This window comes from Seriola lalandi, unplaced genomic scaffold, assembly GCF_002814215.2.
Source record: "Seriola lalandi dorsalis isolate HSWRI2012SDOR001 ecotype SW California unplaced genomic scaffold, Sedor1 jcf7180002054890, whole genome shotgun sequence".
NCBI lineage: Eukaryota > Metazoa > Chordata > Actinopteri > Carangiformes > Carangidae > Seriola > Seriola lalandi.
Window position 1 is genome coordinate 980,166 of NW_019525442.1, and position 23,752 is coordinate 1,003,917.

The 23,752-nt window shown below is 38.6% G+C and overlaps 1 protein-coding gene across 1 annotated transcript in view; it reads right to left on the minus strand.

Moving 5' to 3' along the window:
* The window catches only part of nlgn1 (neuroligin 1), a 188,848-nt gene that overhangs the window by 13,827 nt on the left and 151,269 nt on the right, over window positions 1-23,752 (minus strand). The window contains exons 2-4 of the mRNA XM_023429204.2: window positions 3,544-3,756; window positions 1,511-1,777; window positions 1,062-1,423 (exon numbers count right to left, since the gene is read on the minus strand). Coding sequence (XP_023284972.1) covers window positions 1,062-1,423; window positions 1,511-1,777; window positions 3,544-3,756 — 842 coding nt within the window. The remainder of the gene's footprint in view (window positions 1-1,061; window positions 1,424-1,510; window positions 1,778-3,543; window positions 3,757-23,752) is intronic.

The following is a 23,752-nucleotide window of genomic DNA, read 5'->3' on the forward strand; positions in this document are numbered from 1 at the left end:
AAAGGGATCATGCTGACAGGGGAGGATGGCTTTGAGCTGAATTTTAAACAAAAATGTTGAACATGTCACTACCTGTAGCCTGTGGAATGGAAAAAAAAAATGCCAAAAAAGAAAATGTGGAGATTTAATCACCACTCATTCCTTTCATTCAGCATTGTATAATCAGTACTATGTTGACAGTGTAGTCAGTGTAGTAGTGTATGCAGAAAGAAAGTTACAGCAGCAAAACTGGGAGTAAAGAAGTTTGGAAGTCAATGCTAGTCACTTCTCTGGCTGCAAACTAGTCAATTACAACAATATAACTGGAGTAAAAACAGGCCTTGTTTTGTTCCACCATCTGTCATCATGTCACAAAATAATTAAGTTTTGTACTCTGAAGCAGATTTCTTCCCAAATCTGACACTAAGTAACCTTTTCTAAAACACTAGGCTGCCTGCTTTTCAGTAATGGTCTTGCTGGTTTACATTAATTATAGAAAAATGTGAACTTATTCTGTATAATGATTCTGTTAAAGCCTCAGGGTGTGTAACAACAGAACAAAATGCGAACTTCAGAGGCAAGTGCATAGAGAGACAATAGGTAGACACAAACAAAACAACATGTATGGAGAAAACTGGTCGGGAGAAAAATATCAGGAGAGCATGAGTTCCTGGTGGGTTCTGAGATCAGTGCAGAGTCTGCAGTCACATATACAGATGTGCTGCACACACACACGTCATCTATGCAGGTTATTGGCAAGGAAGGGCTAACAAAACCCAGTTGATAAAGAGTCGTGAATGACCACAGACCCAGACCTATGTGAATGGTCCAAATGAGAGATGAGGGTGGTGATTCAGAGATCTGGAAGCAGACTACTTGAAAGCACCTTCTGAGTTGATACAGTAACTGACTAACCTTTAAACGCAAAATTTACTCTTTATAATCTCTCTGCTTGATCTCAGATTATGTCTTGGTTTTGTCTCTGTGAGCAGTCAATGAACGAACAAATTTTGTAACTTTTACCATATTATTGACGATCTGTAAAGTAGTAGCAGCTGATGTAAGTACAGCCAGAGACCCACCTGTTCTGTCTGACAGTGATGGTAGAAGGCATAGAAATATGTTGGTGACCCAAAGCTAGAGTGCAGGTCAGCTGTGGCAACAGCTGGTGCCACCCACTGGTGATCGGTGAACAGCGCCAGCAGTGTCTTCCGGCGGGTCTCTGGGTTGTGCCTATCGGCCCAGTCAGTGTACATGAACTTGATGGTCTCTCGGAGGATGTCTTTACCCTCTGGGTAGCCATACAGGTCATCCACAAAGCTGGACACGGCGTAGTCAAAGTCATTAGCCTGGACGCCGTTTTCGTTGTCCACAATAAGCTCCACAAACTTAAGGCCTTCCCCTTGGTTCACTCCCAACATAATATCATAGTTGAGGAACTCACCTGGAAAGAAATTGAGCAGATGGTTGTGAAAAGTACAAATTCAGGGTCAGAACATTGTTTGATATTGCTCGTTCTCAAACAAAGTACCTTGCTCCATGAGTATTTGAGGGTCATCAGGTATAACATCTCCATCAATAACAGGTCCAAAGGCAATGTGATAACGGGCAGGCTGAATGTCTTGATCGACCAGCTCCTTGTAATGTTTTCTCTGCAGGCACACAACGAGTTCTACAGTGTCCTCCAGGTTACAGCCCACCTTACGGGCCAGCATCCGGGCATACTTTGCTGGCTGAAAACTGACGGCCCAGCTGGACAGAGCCGTGCCACTTTGGGCGATGGCCCTCTGGAACAGGCCTGGAGATGAAGACAGCAGAGGGACAGGGAGGAGAGAAAGAGAGAAAGAAACAAACTATGATTCAGGAAGATTTTGAACATAACACAAAAAGATACACTATACAAATATACAGTGTAACCTTGAGGGCACTGGAATCTGCATACAAATACACTTGCTGACACAGCTGCAACTGAATAAAAAGGAAATTAAGTGAGAATCAGGCTCAGTGAAGTTTACATGGTCACATGACAGATGGAGGCCAGTTTGTGGTAGCCATACTAGCTTGTGTAGTTATACTGTATGAAGGGGGATCAGTGAGCAGACTTCCTTTGTTCTTTCTCCTCTATTTATATTTGACAAAGCAGTACTTTATCACTGTAATTAAAATAAATGTAAAAATTTCAAAAGTTCAAATTATGAAGGAAACAAACTCAAAAAGAACAACACAAAAAAACAAAACAAATAAATATCCCTCCAGAGTATCACAACTCTAACCTTGACCGATTTTCTTGGCAAAACCTAATTACAGACTTCACACTTGGTACACACTCCATCCACCCCAACCCCCTGCCAGCAACTCTGCTGAGGTTGATGAATGTAGCATTTCATTCATTAATTAAAAAAACAAACAAACAAAAAAAAAAAACATTGCCTCTGAACATAATCCAGTGCCATGGCAACATAATTGGAACAACTTTGAATCATGTGAACAGAATTTCTGGAAGAAAGGATTGACATATTCATACCAATAAAGTAGAGTGATCAGATTTTGAAAACAACATTTTAAGGAACAGGTTACTTTCCGATTGCTATTTTACAGTGTAACGATCACATAGTTGTCCTAATAATTCTATAATGCGTGGATATGCATTTTTTTATTTATTACCAGCTCTGTTTCAGATGATGAAGGTCAAAACAACAATAAATATGAATTTTCATTGATCAGTTTAGCCTGGAATGTCAACATTTTTCTGTATAAAAACACGGTCAAACCCACGGCCGGTACGGTCTGCAAGGTAACATTGAAGTTAACTTGCATGTGTGTCTTTCAGTCATGTTTGCTAAACACTGAAGAGGCCATGTATTTTATGAAACTGCCAAACCTGTTTTTTTCTTTTTTTTTTCTTTTCTGGTTTTGGTCTTTTAATAGGATTAGCAGAAAAACAGAGATAAAAGAGCCTTATCCTTTTAATAATGATCATTCCATCATGTAATGTTCTTATTACCAATTATGTGCATGAGCACAGCATTGATTATAGGTACACTTTGCGTTGAATAAAAAAAACATAAATCAATTCTACTTCAAATTCAAATGTAAAATTCAAAGAACCAAATATAGAAGGAAACTTGTTTTGCTCCCATTGCATCTGACCTTATCCTGCTACAGCTCCGACTCAGTTAACTATCCTGCAGGGCAGAACTTTACATCTACGGGTTTGGATTGGATCGTGTTTTACATGAGCAATACAAGGCCAAACACATTATAATTATTTGCATTCACACCAGCCACGCTGGGCCGGTGTATTTAACCTCTGGAATATGTTTGGTAATGTTGAAACGGCACCATTTGAACACAGGCAGCATTTCACAGTTGTAGTCAAAATCAGCTTCATAAGAGCAAAGGGCTTGATTTAAAACATTTCAAAAACAGGACCTGAAAAACCAAACTGTGAACTATATTGAGCTTCCTCTGCAGTGCCCACAATACTGTCACATATATCTGAGGTGTTCATACTTGAATGTACACGAGAATCACGTGGGATTTCCCAGTGACTTTGATTTTTACCTTTGGTGGAGTTGCTCCACCGGTTGCCCTCAGAGTAGTGAGACAGCGTGAGCAGGTTGACACAGGAAGCTCCAGCGCCTGAGCCAAAGACAGTAATACGTAACGGGTCGCCGCCGAAGGCTGCAATGTTCTCACTCGTCCAACGCAGAGCCTGGATCTGGTCCAACAAACCATAATTCCCTTTGGCTGCCTGGTCACCTGTACTCAGGAACCCTGCACGAGTGGACAAAGATCACAGAAGATGTTAGTTTGGGCCTATAGTTCTTTTTATTGTTATGAGTGAGCACAAGAGTTCATTGGCAATATTACTTCTCCCATTAACAACCATTATCTTTAATGGCAAGAGATATTCCCTATAAATATCATGTATAGCATTTGTTTTGTTGATAAGAAAGGGCACAGATTTTTGCAACCAAAAAATTGCTTAAATGAACAATTTTTTGCTACAGGAATTGGAGGAAACAGGAGATTAATGTCTTTCTTCAATAAGAAGCCTTACAGAATTCCAAATACAAATATACAAACAACAAATTATTGATTGAAGAAAGAAAATACGAAAGTAAGGTACAAAAGTTGCAACAGCTATTACAAGCAAACCATACAGATTTAACAATTTAAGAAGTGAAAAAGATAAGAGATGAAAAGTGACAGGACAGAATAGAGGAGGGGAGTTGATCGCCATGTGACATAAAAACTGAAATTTTTTTCTCTGTAATTTTGTCGCCTTGCAATTAGTCTGTAGCCATGTAATTATCACAAGCATGGCCCACCAGTTACTGATTTCGCATCTAGATTTTCATCTCAAGGTCAGTTTGACAAAGTCAGGAAAGATACATAGGAAAGATACATTAACAAAAAATATGGCTTGAATGGATTGGCAGATACAGTTACATACAGTCAGCAAAATATTTTTAATAGAGTTTTATTTTTCTCCTATGGAGAAAAATAATCTCTCAGATTTACAGTTAATTATCCCTCACAAAATGAAAAGTGAATACCACCAGGGAGACAACTATTTACATTTTTTTTTAAACTTATTTTCTTTTTGATCTCCTTGATTAAAATAATATAAAGGGTAAAATAAAATAAAAGTAAAAACAACTTTTGAACTATTTGGGCATAACTGCCAGTAGATAACAAGGCATATTTCTCTGTTGAGAAAGGAATACCAACAAGCTCGACTACTTAATAATTTCCTCCAATAAAACAAGAGTTATTACCCCACAGAGACACTTAAAGTGTGGATACACTAAATATAACACAGACAGACTCATTTTGGAGAAAGCCATGTCTGAATCTATGGCCCAGCCCGAAATAGAACTTGGAGCAGGAAACATCATATGTCATGAAAACAGCTTTTGGTTTGTTCAGAGTCACATGGGTATGTTTTCTCAAAGCAAAGAAATAAAAGTAAATTCTTTCAGATGGACCTAAAAAAGAGATGTTACTTCAGAGGCAAAAACAGGTTTGCATGAGGCAAAAATAACAACTCCTGCATAGATCAGCTACAGCTTCTCTTTTCCTAATTCTGAATCTAACATAAAAGGCCATTTATAATTCCAGTCCACCCATCATGCCTGAAGGATATGCTTATACAAAGACATAATGCTTCATGGTGTATTTTATGACTTTATCATAAACTGTTGAGCATATTGTACAATTGAAACTCAGTTTTGACTGACAGTTTATGCTTTCATTAGGGTGGAAATGTAGAAGTTGAGCATCAGTTCTGTCATATTCATTCCCCGGATAGGCCAATCACTCATGATGTGGCTGATGAGTGTTGCACGAAGTGACTTGTTTTACATAAATGAAGTTGCAAAGTAGTGTGTTTTAACTAATTTATACTCACGTTGTCTCTTTTACTAAAAAGAGATTTTAAAGGGTAATTCTGATTTATGAACATGGAGAAAAATTTTATCTATCACCAATAGGAACAATGGCCAAATCTACAAAAAATAAGACCCACGCTGTAAACACTGCAATACAGTGGCGCAACAAGAAATAAAAAAGCAAATATTCACTCATGCTTTAAATGTGTGGCCTTTTATGAGGGCTTATATAACATGTTAGCAAGCATTCATGTAATTCTACAAGGGCCCTTATAATCAGAATATGCGAAACCTCCTTCACAACCATCCACTTCCTCTCCCTCATACCCAAACTATTTTTTTCCTTGACCAATTAAACCCTCAAATTCTCGCTGTCACTGCGGCTGCATATAGATCCAGCGCTAGTGAGGTATGAAAGAACTGATGAGACAAGGCACCTCAAAGTATACCCAAAGGAGAGCTCTGGTCTTTTAGAGCAATTTCATGTCCAGCCCCTCCCCCATCCACCACCACTACTATCACCATTGCCAGCTCCTTCTCCTTCTGATGTCCATGCTAAAAGCTCCATTACCTTCTGCAGGCGACCAGGGAGTCCCCCACTCCCAACGACCTCACCCATGAACTGTCCCGCTCCACCTCCCACTCTCACATATTTCTTCCCCCCTGTCCTCTTTCATGTTCTTATTCTCACAAGGGCCCCACTCTGTGGCTAAGTGGAGTGCTGATTACCTAGTGTCAGTCAACACTGCAGTTCATTTCCACAGGGATACAGGAATGCCTCATGTGTGCAGTAATGCCTATGAGGAAGCACATACTACTGTAATAGGCTGCGGAGGAATGATGTCATAACTGTTCCGTGCATAAATATCAAACATTTTAGTCCATCTCTCGAAGGTGAAACTTTCCCAAATTTTCCCCCAGTCAAGGAACATCAATAAACCCCAATACTTTCTACTTTGCCATTCTTTTGTTCACTGTGAAGCAGTCAATACAGCACAACATTTCCTGCAGATGTTTCATATTAAAAGCCCTGGAGGAAAGGTGAGAGGCTTTTAATGTGAAACAATTTTATAGAAAAGGAAAAAACCCTGTTTAATTGACAATAGCTTAACAAGAAAAGTAGAATTGACTGGAATTCAAAAAAATTGGGGTTGTATGACAGCTGAGTTGCACGGATGGAGTTAGTGTGGAGTTACAGGTCAATATGAAGGAGGTGTTGAGTTTGCATTATCACTTAACAGCATCAACAAAAAATGAAAACAGGCGCAGATTAAAAAAAAACAACAAAAAAAAAACAACCTGTTTTTATCAAAATAAAAGGAATGGTTATCTCTAATGAAGTAGATGAAGACCTCAATTGGAGAATTTAGAGACTTATACATTATTACCAACTCTACAATGAATATGTGGTTGATCTGCATCATATTCATCATATCCTCCATGTCAAAGGCAGACAGCCCTGATTAACCTGATATGTTGTTTTAGCGGCATGGCAGGAGGGCTGGCGGTGCTGGTGTACCGGTCGGTCCACCACATCTACAGTATAACATGTTAACAACTACTGGATGGATTGCCATTGAAATTTTGTGTTTAATTAGCATGTTAGCATGCTGGCATTCTAAATTAGAAAAAAAGCCAAAAAACAAAACCAAAACAAAAAAAATCAAAACAATATCATGCTCTTATGTAGGTCTAACCCATATGTAGATGTATGTGTAACACATACACACACAATGTATCCTGTCATGATGTCATCAGTTTACAGGTAGCATCCAGCTGTGCATACATGCTCTCTCTCTCTCTCTCTCTCTCTCTCTCTCTCTCACACACACATGCATGTGCTTCACATACAGTATTTGCACCACTGAAGTTCATATGCATCAACTACTTCACACAGATCACTTCAACATTTAGACTCTCTCACAAACAAATACAGCAGATTTGCATCCACACACTCCCACAGACACCAGCGGACAGACTCATCCCTCTGCTGACTGTTTAATTGAGTTCATTCGTTTTCTATTCCCTTTACACCGGGTTATTTATTTATTTGTGTGTTTCTTGATCAAAGCCTAATCTGGTGGAAGCAACAGCAGCCATCTACAAGAAAGATTTTAATTGATTCAATTTAGCTGCGGTGCAGGGATGGGCTGGCAATCACAAAGAGCGAGGCAGGAAGAATGATTAGTACGCCAACAGTGGTGGGGGAGCAGGGAAGGGACCTCCCTCCCCTGTTGATCATAAACACACACGTGTGTGTGTGTGTGTGTGTGTGTGAACTACTGAGTACTCCTGGGTCAGAATGTCTAGATGTTTATTGGTGTGGAAGCTGGTGTGATCATATTGGAAGACTGTGTCTAGTTTAATCTTAGCACTAAACCTCCTAAATCATAATCCAAATCAAAAAGATACTGAAACAGCAAAAATACAGTAAAAGATTTGTAGGTTGTTGTTCATCTTCAATATTCTTGAAAGAACATTTGGTCCTTATAAGGAAGCAAATGGAGGAAAATATACAAGAGCAGTAGCTGAAGGTTGAATTTTTTCAAAACAGAAGCTGTAGTTTTGAATTGATTTGCACTCACTTGAGGGTTCATGGCTACTGCTCTCTTAGCCTTGGTAATACAGCAATGCATGGAGGATTTACAGATTTAATGAAACGTGGTTTTTAACAGTGAGTAGATGTGGAGGTAAAGCTGCTCTGGATAAGATACTGCCTTAATGCATAGAAGCATCCAGCTAATGCTGACACTCAGACTACCATCCCCTTTGCATGTGAAACAATTTACCTGAACCTCTCTCTCTCTCTATCTCTCTCACACTCACACACACACACACACACACACACACACACACACACACACACACACACACACACACACACACCTTCATGTGTTTGTTGGCACCATAAGGAATGCCACCTTTACAGTAGAGACAGACACCCTATATTTACAACAATTCATAATTATGAAAAAATAAAAGAGGAGAAAAGTATGAATGAAAACAACAAGAGCGAAAGAAACGCAAACAAAAAACATTCAACTTTAACAGAAACATATTAAATTTAAATCCAGTGATATGAAATAAAAAGAAAAAAATACAACTCAAGTCAAGGACCTTTCATTTATAAAGTCAACTACCAACTCTCATAAGATTGAACGATGAGCAATGAATGAAATAGGCCTATCTTAACATATCACTTCTCTCAGCATGTTTCCTCTGGGCTGTATTCCATTCACAGTGATCTTATAATGCTCAAGTCTTTGGCAACATGCCGTAAATGTTGAGTTTTATCAGCCTTTGAGCTCCTATGAGGCCCTACACACGCCATTTTCCTCCCCTGTGTAGGATAGATCATATGCTTCTATGTCTAAAGTTTGGCTAAAAGCCACCATCCGTGATCACCAAGACTCCGATACGGCCGCTCGGCCTCTAAGCTCCCCGGGATGACAATATTGAGGTGAACCCTGATCCAGGAATCCAGCTTTTATCCCTGCTATCTCTGTCAACCCAGAGAGAGAATGAAAGACGAAGAGAAAGATAGGCTTTTTTTACTACTTCTTTCTCTGCACACATCTATTTTTCACAGTCATGGTCTGTATACCATAATCCTCCCTCTGTTCACTCTCTCTTTCACTATCTGTCCTTTTGACTCTTGATGTCAAGTACGACAGAATAAGAAAAAAAATACCAGCTTTAAAAAGAAGAGGGAAAACAGCAACACTGATCGAGGTAAACTGTAGTAACTGTTGTGGCTTGTTACAGTTAGTGAAATCAAAAAGAAATGTAGAATTCAGAGAACAAGGGGGAATTAGAGTGGAGAAAAATGACAATGTAGTGAGATAAACAAGCACTCATAGGACAAGAAAAGGAGGCAGGAGGAGAGCAATAAGAGAAAGAGACAGAAAGAGTGAGAGAAAGCTGCTTAAAGACTGATAAAAAGGCAGAACATGTCGTTGTGTGTTCCAAGTTATGAATGGTTTATATTTTTCCCTAAACAAATGTCCAACTGCCTATAGATAATTTTTTATTCAGTGGGTTACATATTATTATTTCATGCCAGAATATTCCCCCAAAGCACAATGGGAATTTGGGAAATGGAACTCCATCCATGTATCCCCGGGAATGTTCCTCTTGTTAGGGTGAAAAACTTCCTGAAACAACACAAACAGAAATGTTGCATTCTGGGAAAGTGGTTCCTTAAAGTGACAGTTCAGGTTATTTGACACGGGGTTGTGTAAGGTTCTTATACACAGTCAGTGTATGTCCTGCAATAGATTTGGATCAACGCGCTCCCACTTTGGAGAAGCAACTGGGAGTGTAAGTGTATGCAGTTACAAAGTAAAGAACTGTTGTGACAGCAAGGTAAAGTGGTGGAAATATTCAAAATAAAGCATACACTTCAACTAATATTAGTTTTTTGATTGGCTAAAACAAGTTTTTGCGGATGACTCCATCCACAGCAGCACATCGCTCAGCTTCGGTGCCGGTGGTCCCGGCTGCTTCTTCAAAGTGGGAGCGCACTGATCTGAATCTACTGCAGGTAATACACCGACTACTACAGATAACTACCTCACACAACCCCACTACATAATAATTCGAACTATCACTTCAAGTCAGGGTGATGCTCCATGGAGGAGGAGAAAACTCTGCGATACCTTACCTAATTCTATATAAAGAAATAATAAACCAAATGATTCAATTTATAAATAAAATGTTCCAGCAAACACAGTTCTTGTGTGCACTTGTGAGAGACAGAAACAGGGTGGTCAAAATAGATGCAAGAGAGGCAAAAAAATGTTATCTCCAGGCCCAAACTGGGCCTAATAATGAAAAAAATATTGATCAGCTATAAAGAATCTCCTGTATCACAATGATTGAATCATATGTGAGGTTTAATAAAAAAGACCATATGCTCACACCATAACCTCATTATCTACAGTATACTCCTCCCTGCACTATAGTCTGTACATGTTTGTTTTAAGACAAATGGTACAACACCAGCTCCACATATTTACACTGTCTCAGCAGTACTCCATCTATATCTGCTCCCTCCATAAGACAGCCCCGGAGACAACAGCAGGCTGAGGGCAACTGCATGGGGAATATGCTGATGAGGCACAAAGCATTTCTCAATGGAAATAATGAATATGGAGATTACAGGATATTCACTCATTCAACCTTTATTTAGACAGCACTGGGGACAAACACAGAGTGAGCTCTCATTTTCAGGTGTGCCCTGCTTGCACAGTGACAATTGTGCATCGGGGGCAAAATGGATGTAAGCATGTAAAAGTAAGAGTGTATTATCATATGAATAAATTACATATGTGACCAGGAAATATGGGATATATAGAGATGTAAACAAGAAAAGATGAATGTAGCAACACATAGATGAAAGCTATGTCTAAAATGTCTCCAAACAGAGAAAACAGCTGTGCTTTTGTGCATTACTGTACAAAAAGTCGCATTGGACTGGATGGAGCAGGTGTTCTGTTTTTAACACCTCGGTATGACATCACTGGCTCGTGTGTGGTAAAACATACAAATAACGTTATGTAATAACTATCAATAATAAGAATTAATACAAAAATGATAAATACAGCTCCACTTGTTCCATTAAGATACTGTATATCAGGTCATTTCAGGTTCTGCCTTTGAATAAAATTATAAGGAAATAGAAAATATCACTAGATAGTTGCTAACTCTGTCTGATGTTTGGCTGTTTGGGCCGGAAGTTTATTCACTTTGGACAGAAAACTGAAACAATGGGCCGAAAAAATTTGAGGAGAATTTGGGGAAAGCTGGGTGATAATTCTCTGTGGGTTCATCACTACAAGTGAGCCATATCACATTATGGATATTTATTGAATCCATTCTCAACATAAAAAAAAATGGTGAGTGCAGCTTTAACAAAAACAATAACAAAAGAAGACAACAAAATATCACTTTTTACTTTTGACCCAAGGCAGATAAACACAAAGTGGCTGTCCTTAGATGAGTAGCCAGTAAAAGGACAAGTGACAGTTCGACTTCCCTACAAATGTGTGTCGACAAAATCTGCTACAGACGCGCAAATACACACAACAGAAAGGGTAAAATGTCTGAGTCATTTTACCTTTGTAATCCACTAACTAATTCAGTTACAAAGACAGCTGATGTGCAAAAGTGTGTGCGCGTTTGTGTGAGTGTCTGCATTTGCATTTGAAAGGCCCAACTTATCTTCAGTAAGTAAACCGACGCCACAGAAGTTAAATGTCCATTTAAATAATACAACCAGAGAGAGAGAGAGAGAGAGAGAGAGAGAGACAGAAAGAGAGATAAGGCTCCATCACACAGCCACAGAGAGAGGTAAATGCATGTGTGTCAGTGTGTGTATCAAGGCTATCTATTAAACCTAACAGATCCTCATCATTCAAACTCTGTCATTATAATCTTTGCAGCTGACAGTGGGCAAAGAAATAAACTGGTGGCAATGTGCAGTGTGATTAGGAACGCATCAGGAATAATTGAATAACGTAAAGTTAGAAAAGATCAAGCTCAAGCTAAATCAATGCTCTACATAAAAGCTGTTACAACACATGCATGCACACACGCACACACACACACACACACACACACACACATACACAGCAGGTGCTGGTTAACATAGCATGTGACAGGCTGTAACTCAAAGGTGTCTATTACTGTAAATATTTTATGGTAAACACTGAACGGCCCCCACTCTCTGTCAGACTTCGGCTAATACTTCAAACATCAATATGTAGCAACACCTCTATGTTTGAACACAGTCAACCCTTCATCTATTCATCGGTCCATTCATTCATCCACCCATCCATCCATCACTCTCTGTCTTGCTCTAAGTTCATTTACCATCTCCACTTCCTTTCCTATCAAACCTCCTCTCCTCTTCCTCTCCATTTCCTCCCTCCCTTCCTCCCTTCTCCTGGCACAAATCAAATTATGTTGTCAACTTCAAAAATGAAATGAGCCACTGTTCATATTTCTTGTTCTGCACAAACACAAACATGTGTTAATTTGTGTCGCTGCCCTAACAGATTTCCCTGCAGGACACGCTGGTATAGATTACCTCCTTCTGCCGGGTTGAAGGCGGTGAGGGAGTGGGGAGGATTTTTCTGTGTGGGTACGGATGTGATTAAACTGTTACTCAAGCTATTTCAGCCTTGTGGAGCGAATACATAATAGACTGTAATTAAGAAAATGTAAAAAATGATTAGGCCTTGACTGCCGGCATATTATCAAGTCTTCTTCTCCAGAATGCACAGAAAATAACACTGAAATGTCAATAAATAAGAAATGACAGGCTGAACTAGAGTGGCAGTCAGAGCACATACCAGCACCAAATTGTACAAACTCACAGATCTCAATACCATTAATATGTGTGATTTTTTTTTACATCAATATTAGATGTCCTTAGTGTTGCACGTCCATAAAGTTGCAAATCAAGAAACAGATTTAAATAAGAATAGTTCACACTGATGCAGCAGAGGACCACGCTTATAGTTTCTAGTATGCATCAAGCTCCAAAAACAATTAATCGTACACTTCCCATCATGCAACACTGGCATCTTTCATTCTTTTGTCCTGCCTGGTAAAGGCCCACATCTTAAAAAAAGATTCCACTCTCTCGGCTTGTAATGCAGGATTTCTGTTCAAAACTGAGAGAACCCTGTCAACATAATCAGCGTTCTTTTTAGACATGTTCCGTTCTTTGTGAGACTTGACAAAACTTCTCCAAAACCATACACTTACTCTCACAGCCTAAAGTAGTACGCCATATTATGAGTAAATTGATCTTTATAAATAAAAGTGGTGGAGTTCCCCTTTAAGCTTTGTCAGGTTTATCGAACCTCAGCTGTAGGGGGTAGTTTAGCAGCGTTTTAACACATTTACTACAAATCAGATATCATTCATATTGTCGCCCACTGTTTTCTAAAGCAGATTAGGGTTATGGTTGTGTTTTACATCTTAACCAAAATGTACCACCTGCCTTTCTGGCAGCCACATATTGCCATTCATTATATACGGTCTGTATTAATTTGACATGGAGCTGAAACTGGTTTACATAAATGATCCATTACAATGAATATCATGTCTGTTTTTACTGTTGTCAAAGTTATGTTGTCACTGCATATGAAAGATATTTTTGTGCATCAGTTGATTTGTGAATTATTAATCTCCCATTGATCAATAGACAAATTTACAATAAAGAAAAGTCTACTTCCCAGCTGGTTATGTATTACAACGCAACACACCACTGGACCATACTGCAAGACTCTGTTAGGTAGATTCAATTTCTTGAGAACTTCAAGATATTCTGTCTCTAAAATATTCCCAGAGGCTTCTCCTTGATCTGTGGTGGCTTGGACTGCACGCCATTTATACATCACTACAAAATCGTTGAATAAATGTAAATGCAAATAGAGCACTTGTTTATTTGCTTGATGTAAACAACTTTTGGTTTGCCAGGTTGCATTGAAAAGATAGTGTGGCATCTGAAAATGAATCTAATAGTCTAATCTGGCAGCTTCACTCATCTGTTGAACCATCTATTTTTTATATAATTACGTTGAGGAATGGGGAAATTGCAAAAGCCTCCTCTAGAGACTCAAAAAGAAGGAGACAAGCTGGCTTATGGCCCTAAAACTGAGGAGGCGACAGGTATAGGTAATGCTGTTGTAATTTCAGGTTAATTAGAAAAGTCTCTTAATACATTATAATGCTACAATTATGTACTTTGTTTTCATATTGTGCTAAAATAATAGCAACCAATGTCTACATGTAAGAACATTACACTCTGAAGGGATTGCTGACAGTTTATAGACAGTTTATAACTGTAGCAGTATCGCTGGTTTACTGGTAAGTAATTTAAAAACACACAAAACATTAGGTGCCTTTCCATTAACCCGTCTAATGTGCAATTTGGAATTCCCAAACTGAAAAACAAGTAATGTAAACAATTTTGAATTTCAAAAAACAACTCTCATATGTCGCAAAAAACACTGTTTTTCACATTGAAGTCGTGGCACCTGCTGTATCTTGCCCCAGGGAGCCAGTTCCAACCGAGAAGCAGACTGCTGGAAATCCATATTCATATTAAATTTGAATGATATCGTGTTTATTCATATAACATCACATACTAGAAACTCAGACCATTTCGCATTGTGTTTTGTCGACTATTCTAAAAACTCTTCTTAAAATGTCTTGTATTTTGTGCCAAACTACAATAGAAACCTGGCTATAAATGTCTTTCCATATGTGTTGAAGTATTTAGAAAAAAAGAAACTTTGGACAATACTGTATGCATTAGTTGAAAATATGCACAAAAATATGTAATATTACAAAAATAGAATAATACAGGATACTTGAATGGATGTGAAGCAGAACACTTGGACTGAAATTAAAGCATTTCAAAGGACAACAAAAGGAAAAAGTTGCAGTTTGACAAAGTAAGCACTTACAAGAAAATTACGTTTGATAAGTCTTCAAAAAATAAAAAAGGTGTAGAAGAGTGTGTGTGTGTGTGTGTGTGTGTGTATGTATGTATGTGTGTGTGTGTATGTGTTTGTGTGTGTGTGTGTGTGTCTGTGTGTGCTCATACAAGCGTATATTTTTTTATGCATGCGTTCAAGTGTTGAGTCCTGAAGTGAATGGTTAAGCAGATTCCTTTCTTAGCACAGGAACATTATTAGCATAGGGGGAGGACTGCACTCCAGAGAGTGGCGGCTGAAAACAGAGTGGCAAAAACCAAATGGAGGGAGAGCAGAGAGAGATTGACTGAAAAGTGTGAACGGTAGATGACAATGTGAGAAAAGAGTGTGGGAGGTGCTGAGAGAGAAAAAAGACAGGAGTAGGAAAAAAGCTAGGCAGGAAGGAAGAGGGCACTTGGAATAGAAAGATGGGAAGTGGCATTTCAGAAAAAACATGTACCGTGCATGGGAAGTGAAGTCAAAGATAGCTCGGACACGTTCAGTCCTGTGGATGGATAATAAAACAAAGATGGAAGCGCAAAGATGGATAGAGGCAAAGAGAATGAAAGAATGATTCCCCAGCCCAAGGACAAAAAGGCTTTGGTGGAGTTAGTGAAGAAAGGTTTGCTGAGCTATGCTAGGTGCGTTTACCTTTTTAAAATGGTCACAATAATAATAATAATAATAATAATAATAAGCTACTCAAATATGTATTATTAATATTATTAATATTCATTTATGTATATTTATGAATATGGTGTAACATTAGGACCAATAGAGACATAAAATCAGAGAACTGACTCAGTAATGTCAGTTACACAGCATACCTCTAAAGCTTAAACTGTTAAGCCCTAGGCAGGCTGAGGGTATGCCTCGCCTAGACAGACATACCCAAAATAGATGAAGAATAGCTCCACAACTATCAGGTCCATTTGCAAGAGCTTGGTCACTATGGATAGTTAAGACCTCAAGGAATTTATTCCATGTGTCAGTAACATTGTGACTGTTACTATAGCTGAGTAAATTGTGATAAACCAAAGGAAAAAACTTCTTTTTTTTTTTTCCTCGCCTAGAATTTATTTTAAATTAGACAGTGGATAACACCATGATAATAATGGTCCCATGCACTGGGATGCCACTGATTTCACTCAGCAACTTCATGACTACAACTGTAACAATGTAGGTAGAAATACCACAGAGCACACAAATTCTACAAAGGTTTTAATGGGGATGGGGCCAGACAGACTCTCCATTTGAACACTTGGATAGCCAAGGTACCCAAAGTGTGCCAAAGGGATTTTTTACCTCTTGAAAGGAAATCTGGCTATACAAAATACCAATGATTTACATACAACCCTCAGCCACTTTATTTACCCTGTGCATCATCAGATTCTACCATTGTGCACAACCATTGTGTGTAAAAAAAAACCCAACTAAATTGTATAATTTTGACTTGATTTTGCCTTTGAATCTCTTCCAGGGCATCCTAATTGCTATCTTAAGTTGATTTTACTTCATAGACATTGTAAAAGTGAAAAATAAACATTAAATATACTATATACAAAGTTCAAAATACAATAAAAGTTGAAACCGCCGTGCGTCACGTGTAAAATCCCATCTGCGGTGAAAGTCTCTTGTCCTTACGCACGGGTGTAGTATCGCGAGGAAGCAAGTCTCATAGAAGTGTGACATACCATTCGAGAAAACGATAGCGCTGTGTTTTTAAACTGTAGTCCTACCTAGATGGCAAAAAAAGTCTCGGCCAACTTACTACAAATTATATGGATAGACTCAAAATGTCCATGAAAGGGTAAGGAAATAAAATAATAGTTGCTTTTGATTAGAACGGCTTTAGGATTTGATGTAATATTTAGTCATAAACCCAAAATTTGATGTGAACTATAAAATGAGAAGTTTGGTCCCGTGTTTGCTTTGGGGCTGACATGAGCTGGTTAGCTCAGGCTACACTTTGCGTGCTATCAATGGAAAGTGTAGCTTCTCTAGTTTCATACAACAACCAGCATGGTCTGATGGAGCGAGTGGATTACATGTACTGTCGCGTTTCATTTTGACCGTCCGTTTACATTGATAGGGGGTCTTATTTTGAAACAGAAATATTGAAATTATTGCCAAACAAATATTCTTTGGACTAAATACACTTGGACTGTTGGTTTGGTAGCGTTAAAGTCTTGTCTTTTAGAAGCATTCAAAAAAAAGAGACTACCACAACATTCTATCAACTTTTTACAGGCAATTATGTATCTCACCATTCTGCCAATAGCTACCATAAGCCACTATAAACTACTGGTCACCACATGCCAAATAAGGATGTAGTAGCCAACCCACCGAGTGTATATTGAATTGAGCAAGGTCTGGCTTTACTTTAATAGGTGGGGTGTGTTGACTACAAAGTATACAGGATGCTTCCAACTACTAAAAGGGAGGCTGCAAGATTTAACTACTGCATAATGCTAATAGTGCATCAATACAATCATAAATCCTATAGTAAAAAAATGGTCTACCTAGTGACAGTTAGCAGAAAGCATTCAATAAACAGTGGATATGCAAAAAAAAAGATTCCAGAGCACAATTACAGCATCAAGGAGCCTTAAAGGTTGTACAATCTATAATAGGATCTATTAATGACAATAATGGCTGTTTAGTGAACTGCAGCATCTTGTTTGCACTCTGTAGGTAGGCATGAGCAAGCATCCTGGCCATCTGCCAAAACAGTGATTTGATGTTTAGACAGGGACAGAAACTCAGCCCTGTACAGCGCTTGGATAATGTCAATTTAAGGATTACCAGTGACAGACAGATAGGGGCAGTAAAGAGAAAGTAAAAACTTCATGGCTTTTTTTTGACGGTCCACTGGCCTAACGGGATTTGACTGACCGGCTTCATGTTGATAGATGAGCGAACTAAATAAAAAAGAGTTGAGAGAAGAGAAGTTGTTCCACATTCTTACGTATAGTTCCTTTAAAATTGCATACAAATGACTGACTGTGTTAACACCCTGATAAGAGTGTTATTCCCTTGTAATCACTGTATACTACACTCAGATTTTAAAATGCTCAATATCAGAACAAAATACTGTCAAAGTTTTGTCAGCTTCCATATTAATGCAGCTCTGGTCTTCAAAACACATATAGGTCAGACTCCAAAAACATGTTGCTAAAATCTTGAGGCGAGGTGGCTGTTAGATATGCATGGCTTTTTATAAGAGCAGAATAAGCCGCTTAGTGCTTTTATAGTGATGGCACTCAGATGGATTCAGGGCCACAGCATAGAGATAAGAGGCAGTATATGTTATCCATTTTATCTTATATGAGCTGAATGAGAAACTCCAGGACAAGGTGGGAAAAGTGAGAAAGAAGCATGTGTGAAGAAAAAAAAACTTATTAACGACTTATAGATATCACTGCAATCAATTTGCATGAAATCAGTCTGAATTTGAGCTGATGAAAATCTAGATCACGAGATAACAGAGATACTGATATGCAGTGGTGGACAGTATAAAAAAGTATATTAAACTTGCTGTGCTTAAGCAGAATTTTGAGGTATTTGGACTTCGCTCCCATTTTTCCACTTTATACACCTTTATCATTTTACCACACTACAGAGGGGAATATTGTACTTTTTACTCATTTTATTTGTCAGCTTGAGTTTATATGCACATAAGATTTTAGGAACAAAACATGACTATACTGTTGATGAGACTATACAACACCACATTAAGTCAGTGAAATTATCTTCACTTTGATGATCTGAAATGCTGCTTACATGTTTAAGTGTCATACAAAGTATCCTTAAATTTGTCGTTCTGCTGTTTGGTGCTGGCAGCTAGTGGGTTAATCTGAGTTTTTTAGCTGATAAAAGCTTCCTGCTGCTGCTGAATATGAGGTTGATGAGAGCTGTGTGTACAGCCTGCAAAAACCAACAATAATGAGCTAAAGGAGGCAAGACAGTTCAGGAGAATGGCCTAGTCAAGTGATAATAGTTTGTGGATTCCACACTTTTTAGTGACCCCTTTCACATTACACATAGCAAAAAAAATTGATCGGTCCAGCTTTAAGAAGATAGTCTTAATGCCTCTTCCAGCACTGCTGAGAGACATTGATGTGGTTGTCAAGAAGGAAAATTCTGAAAATATACACTGGTTTCAACAAAGACAAAAATCTCGATGAACTCACACCTCACCTTTCACCGAACTAGGTGGGAGTCATTTCCCTCTCAGGTTTCAAACTTTCAACTGTATGCAAATGAGTAACGGTGACATCTGGGGGCATTCAGCGCTACACCTCCCTGATTCTCCCTTTATTTTTCTACATCTCTCACCTCGACTCTCTTATTAATTGTATTTTATTGGCATGAAAGTAAAGAGCCATATCGCCCAAAGCAACAGTGCAAAAGATCAACATTTTACATGAAATCCTTTGCTCTTCTCATATAGCAGCCTCTCGTTCTTTCTCTCCATCTCCTTTTGTCTCTGTCTCTCTCTCTCTCATTCTGTCAGCCTTTCCTGTCTAATGAGACCCCAGCCACCCAGGAAGTGATGTCGCTGTGTGGTCGCCTGTTGCCTCCAGTCATAAACAGGCTGGGTGGAAATGTCAGCCCACCTCCTGCACTATCTCCTCTCTGCACACACCGACACAAACACGAACAGCTCTCAACTCGAAGACAGCTCCACACATTATGTTACTTAATGCTACAGAGTCACATTTTTGTGTTTTTACATTCAAACTAAAGCTGTGCTCCTGTGAATGCACAGATTTAATGGCATCAACTCTGACTGGAAGAAACAAATGAAGTCAGATTAGCACAGTGGCATGTCACCACTCTAAAATCACTTAATACCTGCACATAATCACACACACATACATGCACGCGCGCGCACACACACACACGCACGCACGCACCACACACACACACACACACACACACCACACACACACACAAACACACACACACACACACACACTGGTCCCAGTCGCCTGATTGGTGGCTGGAGAAAAGGTTACTTGTCCTGATGGAACACTCTGCTCTTTTCTCTATTCTTCTTTTTGTCAATTTGTGTGAGTCTGAGTAAAGGTTAGCATCGCTGAGGCACTTCTTGGTGGCCGTTTTTTCATTCTTTGGCCTTTACTATTTCTGACTTCACTAGTGTCTCTCAAGTGAGGATCTAGTTTGAACTTCGATGGAGGCTGCTAAAGAAACAAGGAGGGCAAAGGAAAGCTATACAAAAGACATGTATCTAAATGGGACTAAAGACCAAAACCAGCGATTGTCATGCTGCCTGCTAATGATCCAACTTCCCCACTTTCTGGAAAACAAAAAAGGGATAAGAGTGAACATAATCAGTCTAAAGTACATTGCTGAAGCTGGATTTTGTCATTTAAAGTTGGTAAGCAGGTATATTTAAGTAATTCTGCTTAACTTTAATTCTACATGATGCAGCTTAAATTAGTGTCTGCGCTGACACTGAAGTAGGCTATACTGTTTAAGTTAAGGTGTTCACACATGAAGTGGATTAGTATGGCAGGTTAATTAGCTTGACTTTGTGCTATCTCATATGAGAATGCTTTTCGTACAGTCAGTTTCTACAATCAGTGCATTAAACAGAACAGTAACACTCATTATCTTTCTTCACTTGCACCCTCTCAAAAGAACCATTCCACTGCTGTGATGTACAATGACCGGTGGCAATGGGTCCATACAATGTTTGGTGACATCGTCTACATCTTAAGACTGTTTTGAGGCCGTCGCTTTTTCCTCATAATTCAAACGATCATTCAATCGTGGATTAATTATGTATTCAATCTCCTAATTATCTGTTTAAATTCAGCAGTGTATACAGTATGTGCAACAGACTGATCCTTTTACTCCAATGAGGAACAATGCTAGAATATCCTGTCTGTTTGACCTGTTCCATGTCCTCTTGCCCAATCTGTCAATTTAGGTTTTGTTGATCTCTGCTAAAGCAAAATGGAGAAAATGATCATGATTTGCTGAATGAATAGTCTTGATATCAAACCACAGAAGTGGGGTAAGTATTTTGAATTTGACACCGTAAATCAAAGAAAAATTAAAAAAATTTAACTGCCTCATTGAGGCCGCAAAATGCAATTCTTCATTGCAGCATAAGAATAAGGAATGTTGGCTGCAATTAAATAAATTCAAATTAATTACACGTTAGTTCAACTTGTTTTGGGTTGAATATTTTTTGAAAATGTGAAACTCTAAATGATCTGTCCAGATAAAGAAGTGTCAGATGACTATTAGCTGCATTCCTACAAGTGAGCCATCTCAAATGCTGAAGCCAAGCAAAGAGGGATTTCATTATATCACTTCTCAAAATTGTTATCAGTACTTCCTACCTCATGTGATACTCTAAACCTTCACAGCTGATATAAACTACATGCAACTTTGTGCTGTGCTTCCCGATTTTATAAATGGCAATTAAAGGTTTATTTCTGCTTATTTATAATGAGCCAGATGCTTTAGTTCTATTCATACGTAGATAATTTAAGGCATTTCTTTATCTTAGATCTAACCAGCTACAGTTGAACTAATTGTGTTGTAATCTACCTGTCTTCAACAGGTTGAGACTTAGTTTGACTTCTCTTGATGTGGTCAGTTGTTACACTATCTTTCAAATTAGGCTTCCTTCCACTATACCCTAAACCTTTTTTCATGCTATTGGGTTAATTACATTAGATTCTGCTGCATAAAATCCTCGTTGACTTAGAATCAGGATTATTTCTTGTATTGTGAAATACAAGAAAGCCAAAAAAGGCGAGGCTTATGTTTCCTTAGGCTACAAGAGGATTATCTGTCTTATACCAGTGTTTATGCACTTAACATTTACTGGGTTTATTGAGCTGCTTCGTATATATGATGCTGGCAAACTCAACAGGGTATACTATAGGGCATGAAAAGTTTGCCAGCCTTGAATGATTTATTATTATTGTGTAAAGATGTCAGTGTTTACTCTGATGCATGGACACTGTTATTTGCCCAGAAAGAAGAAAAAGAAAACTAACAAAAACCTGGTATGTGCAAAAATAAGGATGTGTACCAGTTCGGCAGTAGACTTCAGACATGCAAAAGGCAATATTTGTCCAGAAGGAGGATGATCAGAAATGTGATTTCGGTAATCTTCCCGGTGTTTGTTTACAAGACTGTCATAGCCAACTGCTGTTGATCTCTAGTCAGACTTACTGAAAAAAATCCTTAACGGAATCTGTTATTCAGTATGTGAACATACACCAGTGCAATACAGTGTCTTGCCAAGACAAAAGTCATTCTACATCACTTCAGTCAGAAACATGATGCAGTGTCACGCCTTGACAGAAGGCAGCCAAGTTTGTGCCTTAACAGGTGACTCTTTTACAGATGGGGAAGCCATTGTGAAGAAACTGGACAAAAACAGGAAAAGACATCTTTTCAGTTTGCAAATCTTCTACCTTTTTACACCCCCTGGGTGTGGAATAAATGGACTGTTTTTCATTGTCATACCCTTGTGTGATGAATTTGGTTAATGGTTTGAATGATTTATTACACTGTTTGGTTGATAGACTGTTCTGAAGCTAGAGAGAAACCATCATTTTAAGGTTTCATGTGTATAATTTACCATTCTTTGTACCCATATTTTTTTTCTCCGCAAAAAGTGTTAAGAAAAAGACCAGAGTTACTGAAGTAATTGATAAACAGCACACACTCCTATTTATGTAACATTTTACAACATTTGCAGTTTGTCTCTATTAATTGGATGTTTAGCATTAATGCTGGATTAAACATTAGTAGTCCCTGAAGCTGAGACCACTGTGTACAGTAAGTATTCTACTGTGTAGTGTACTTGTGTTGAAGCATTAACAGATATTGCCTGATATATCTATATTTTTCTCCAACTATTACCTTAATGTACTCATTAAATCTGGGAGAAATGTAATGTTTTACTGAATGTTCTATTTGACTCCTATCTTTCTGTCGTATCAGTGCCTGTGTTATAGTGGTCTGGAAGGCAGTGTTAAGCCGCTGTCATTCGTGCTTTATGCGTTTTGTGTCCATCATGGCAACCTTGCATGTTCCCAGGGAGCACTGGATGCATATGTCCTCAGAAAGCAAGACGCAATTCAGCACACAGCCGATGGGAGCAGTGTCAGGAAGTGAGGTCAGCAGCAGTTTCGGATTTACACAACAATGGTGGAAAGTTTTAAAGAGAAACTCATAAAGCTTGTCTGCCAGACATGCAATATATGATGTTGCTGCTGCCATTTTTCTCAGCAGTGATCTCAACATTAACAATATTGTAACCTCTTCGATTGTTGCCATGGTTTCCCTTTATGATGTGCAAAAACAGACGTTCACGAGGGCAGATGGCTGATTAGGTTCTGATTTACCCCCTAGTGGATATACTTTTTAATCCTCCTGATACACATAAAGTAAACAAGCAAGTATGTGAACAATGACACTGGTGACACAGCCATTGTCTACAGTTTGGTAAATAGCAAGTATATGACTGAACTTGGCTGTGATTGGGGTTCACCTGCTCTCTGGCTGTGTCTGACACCCATGCTCTCTTTCTCCTGCACTGTAAGCACACACCAGTTTTTTTGGCCTTTTGGGGGCAGCAAAACATCTTGAAAATAAGAGACATACTATGACCATACAAAAATGTTATGGTGAACAAATTTACCATATTTACCAGCTAGCAACAGCTACTGTCTGTCTGTGGGCAGGTGGTATTCATTTTTGCAGCTATCTGCTGCATTTGGAAACAGGGCTGATGGGAGCAGAGTTTGCAGTCAAAAACCTAAACAATGAGCTAAAAGGTGAAAAAAAAGTAAAAAAAAAAAAAAAAAACTCCATAGAGGGAAGTGAAAC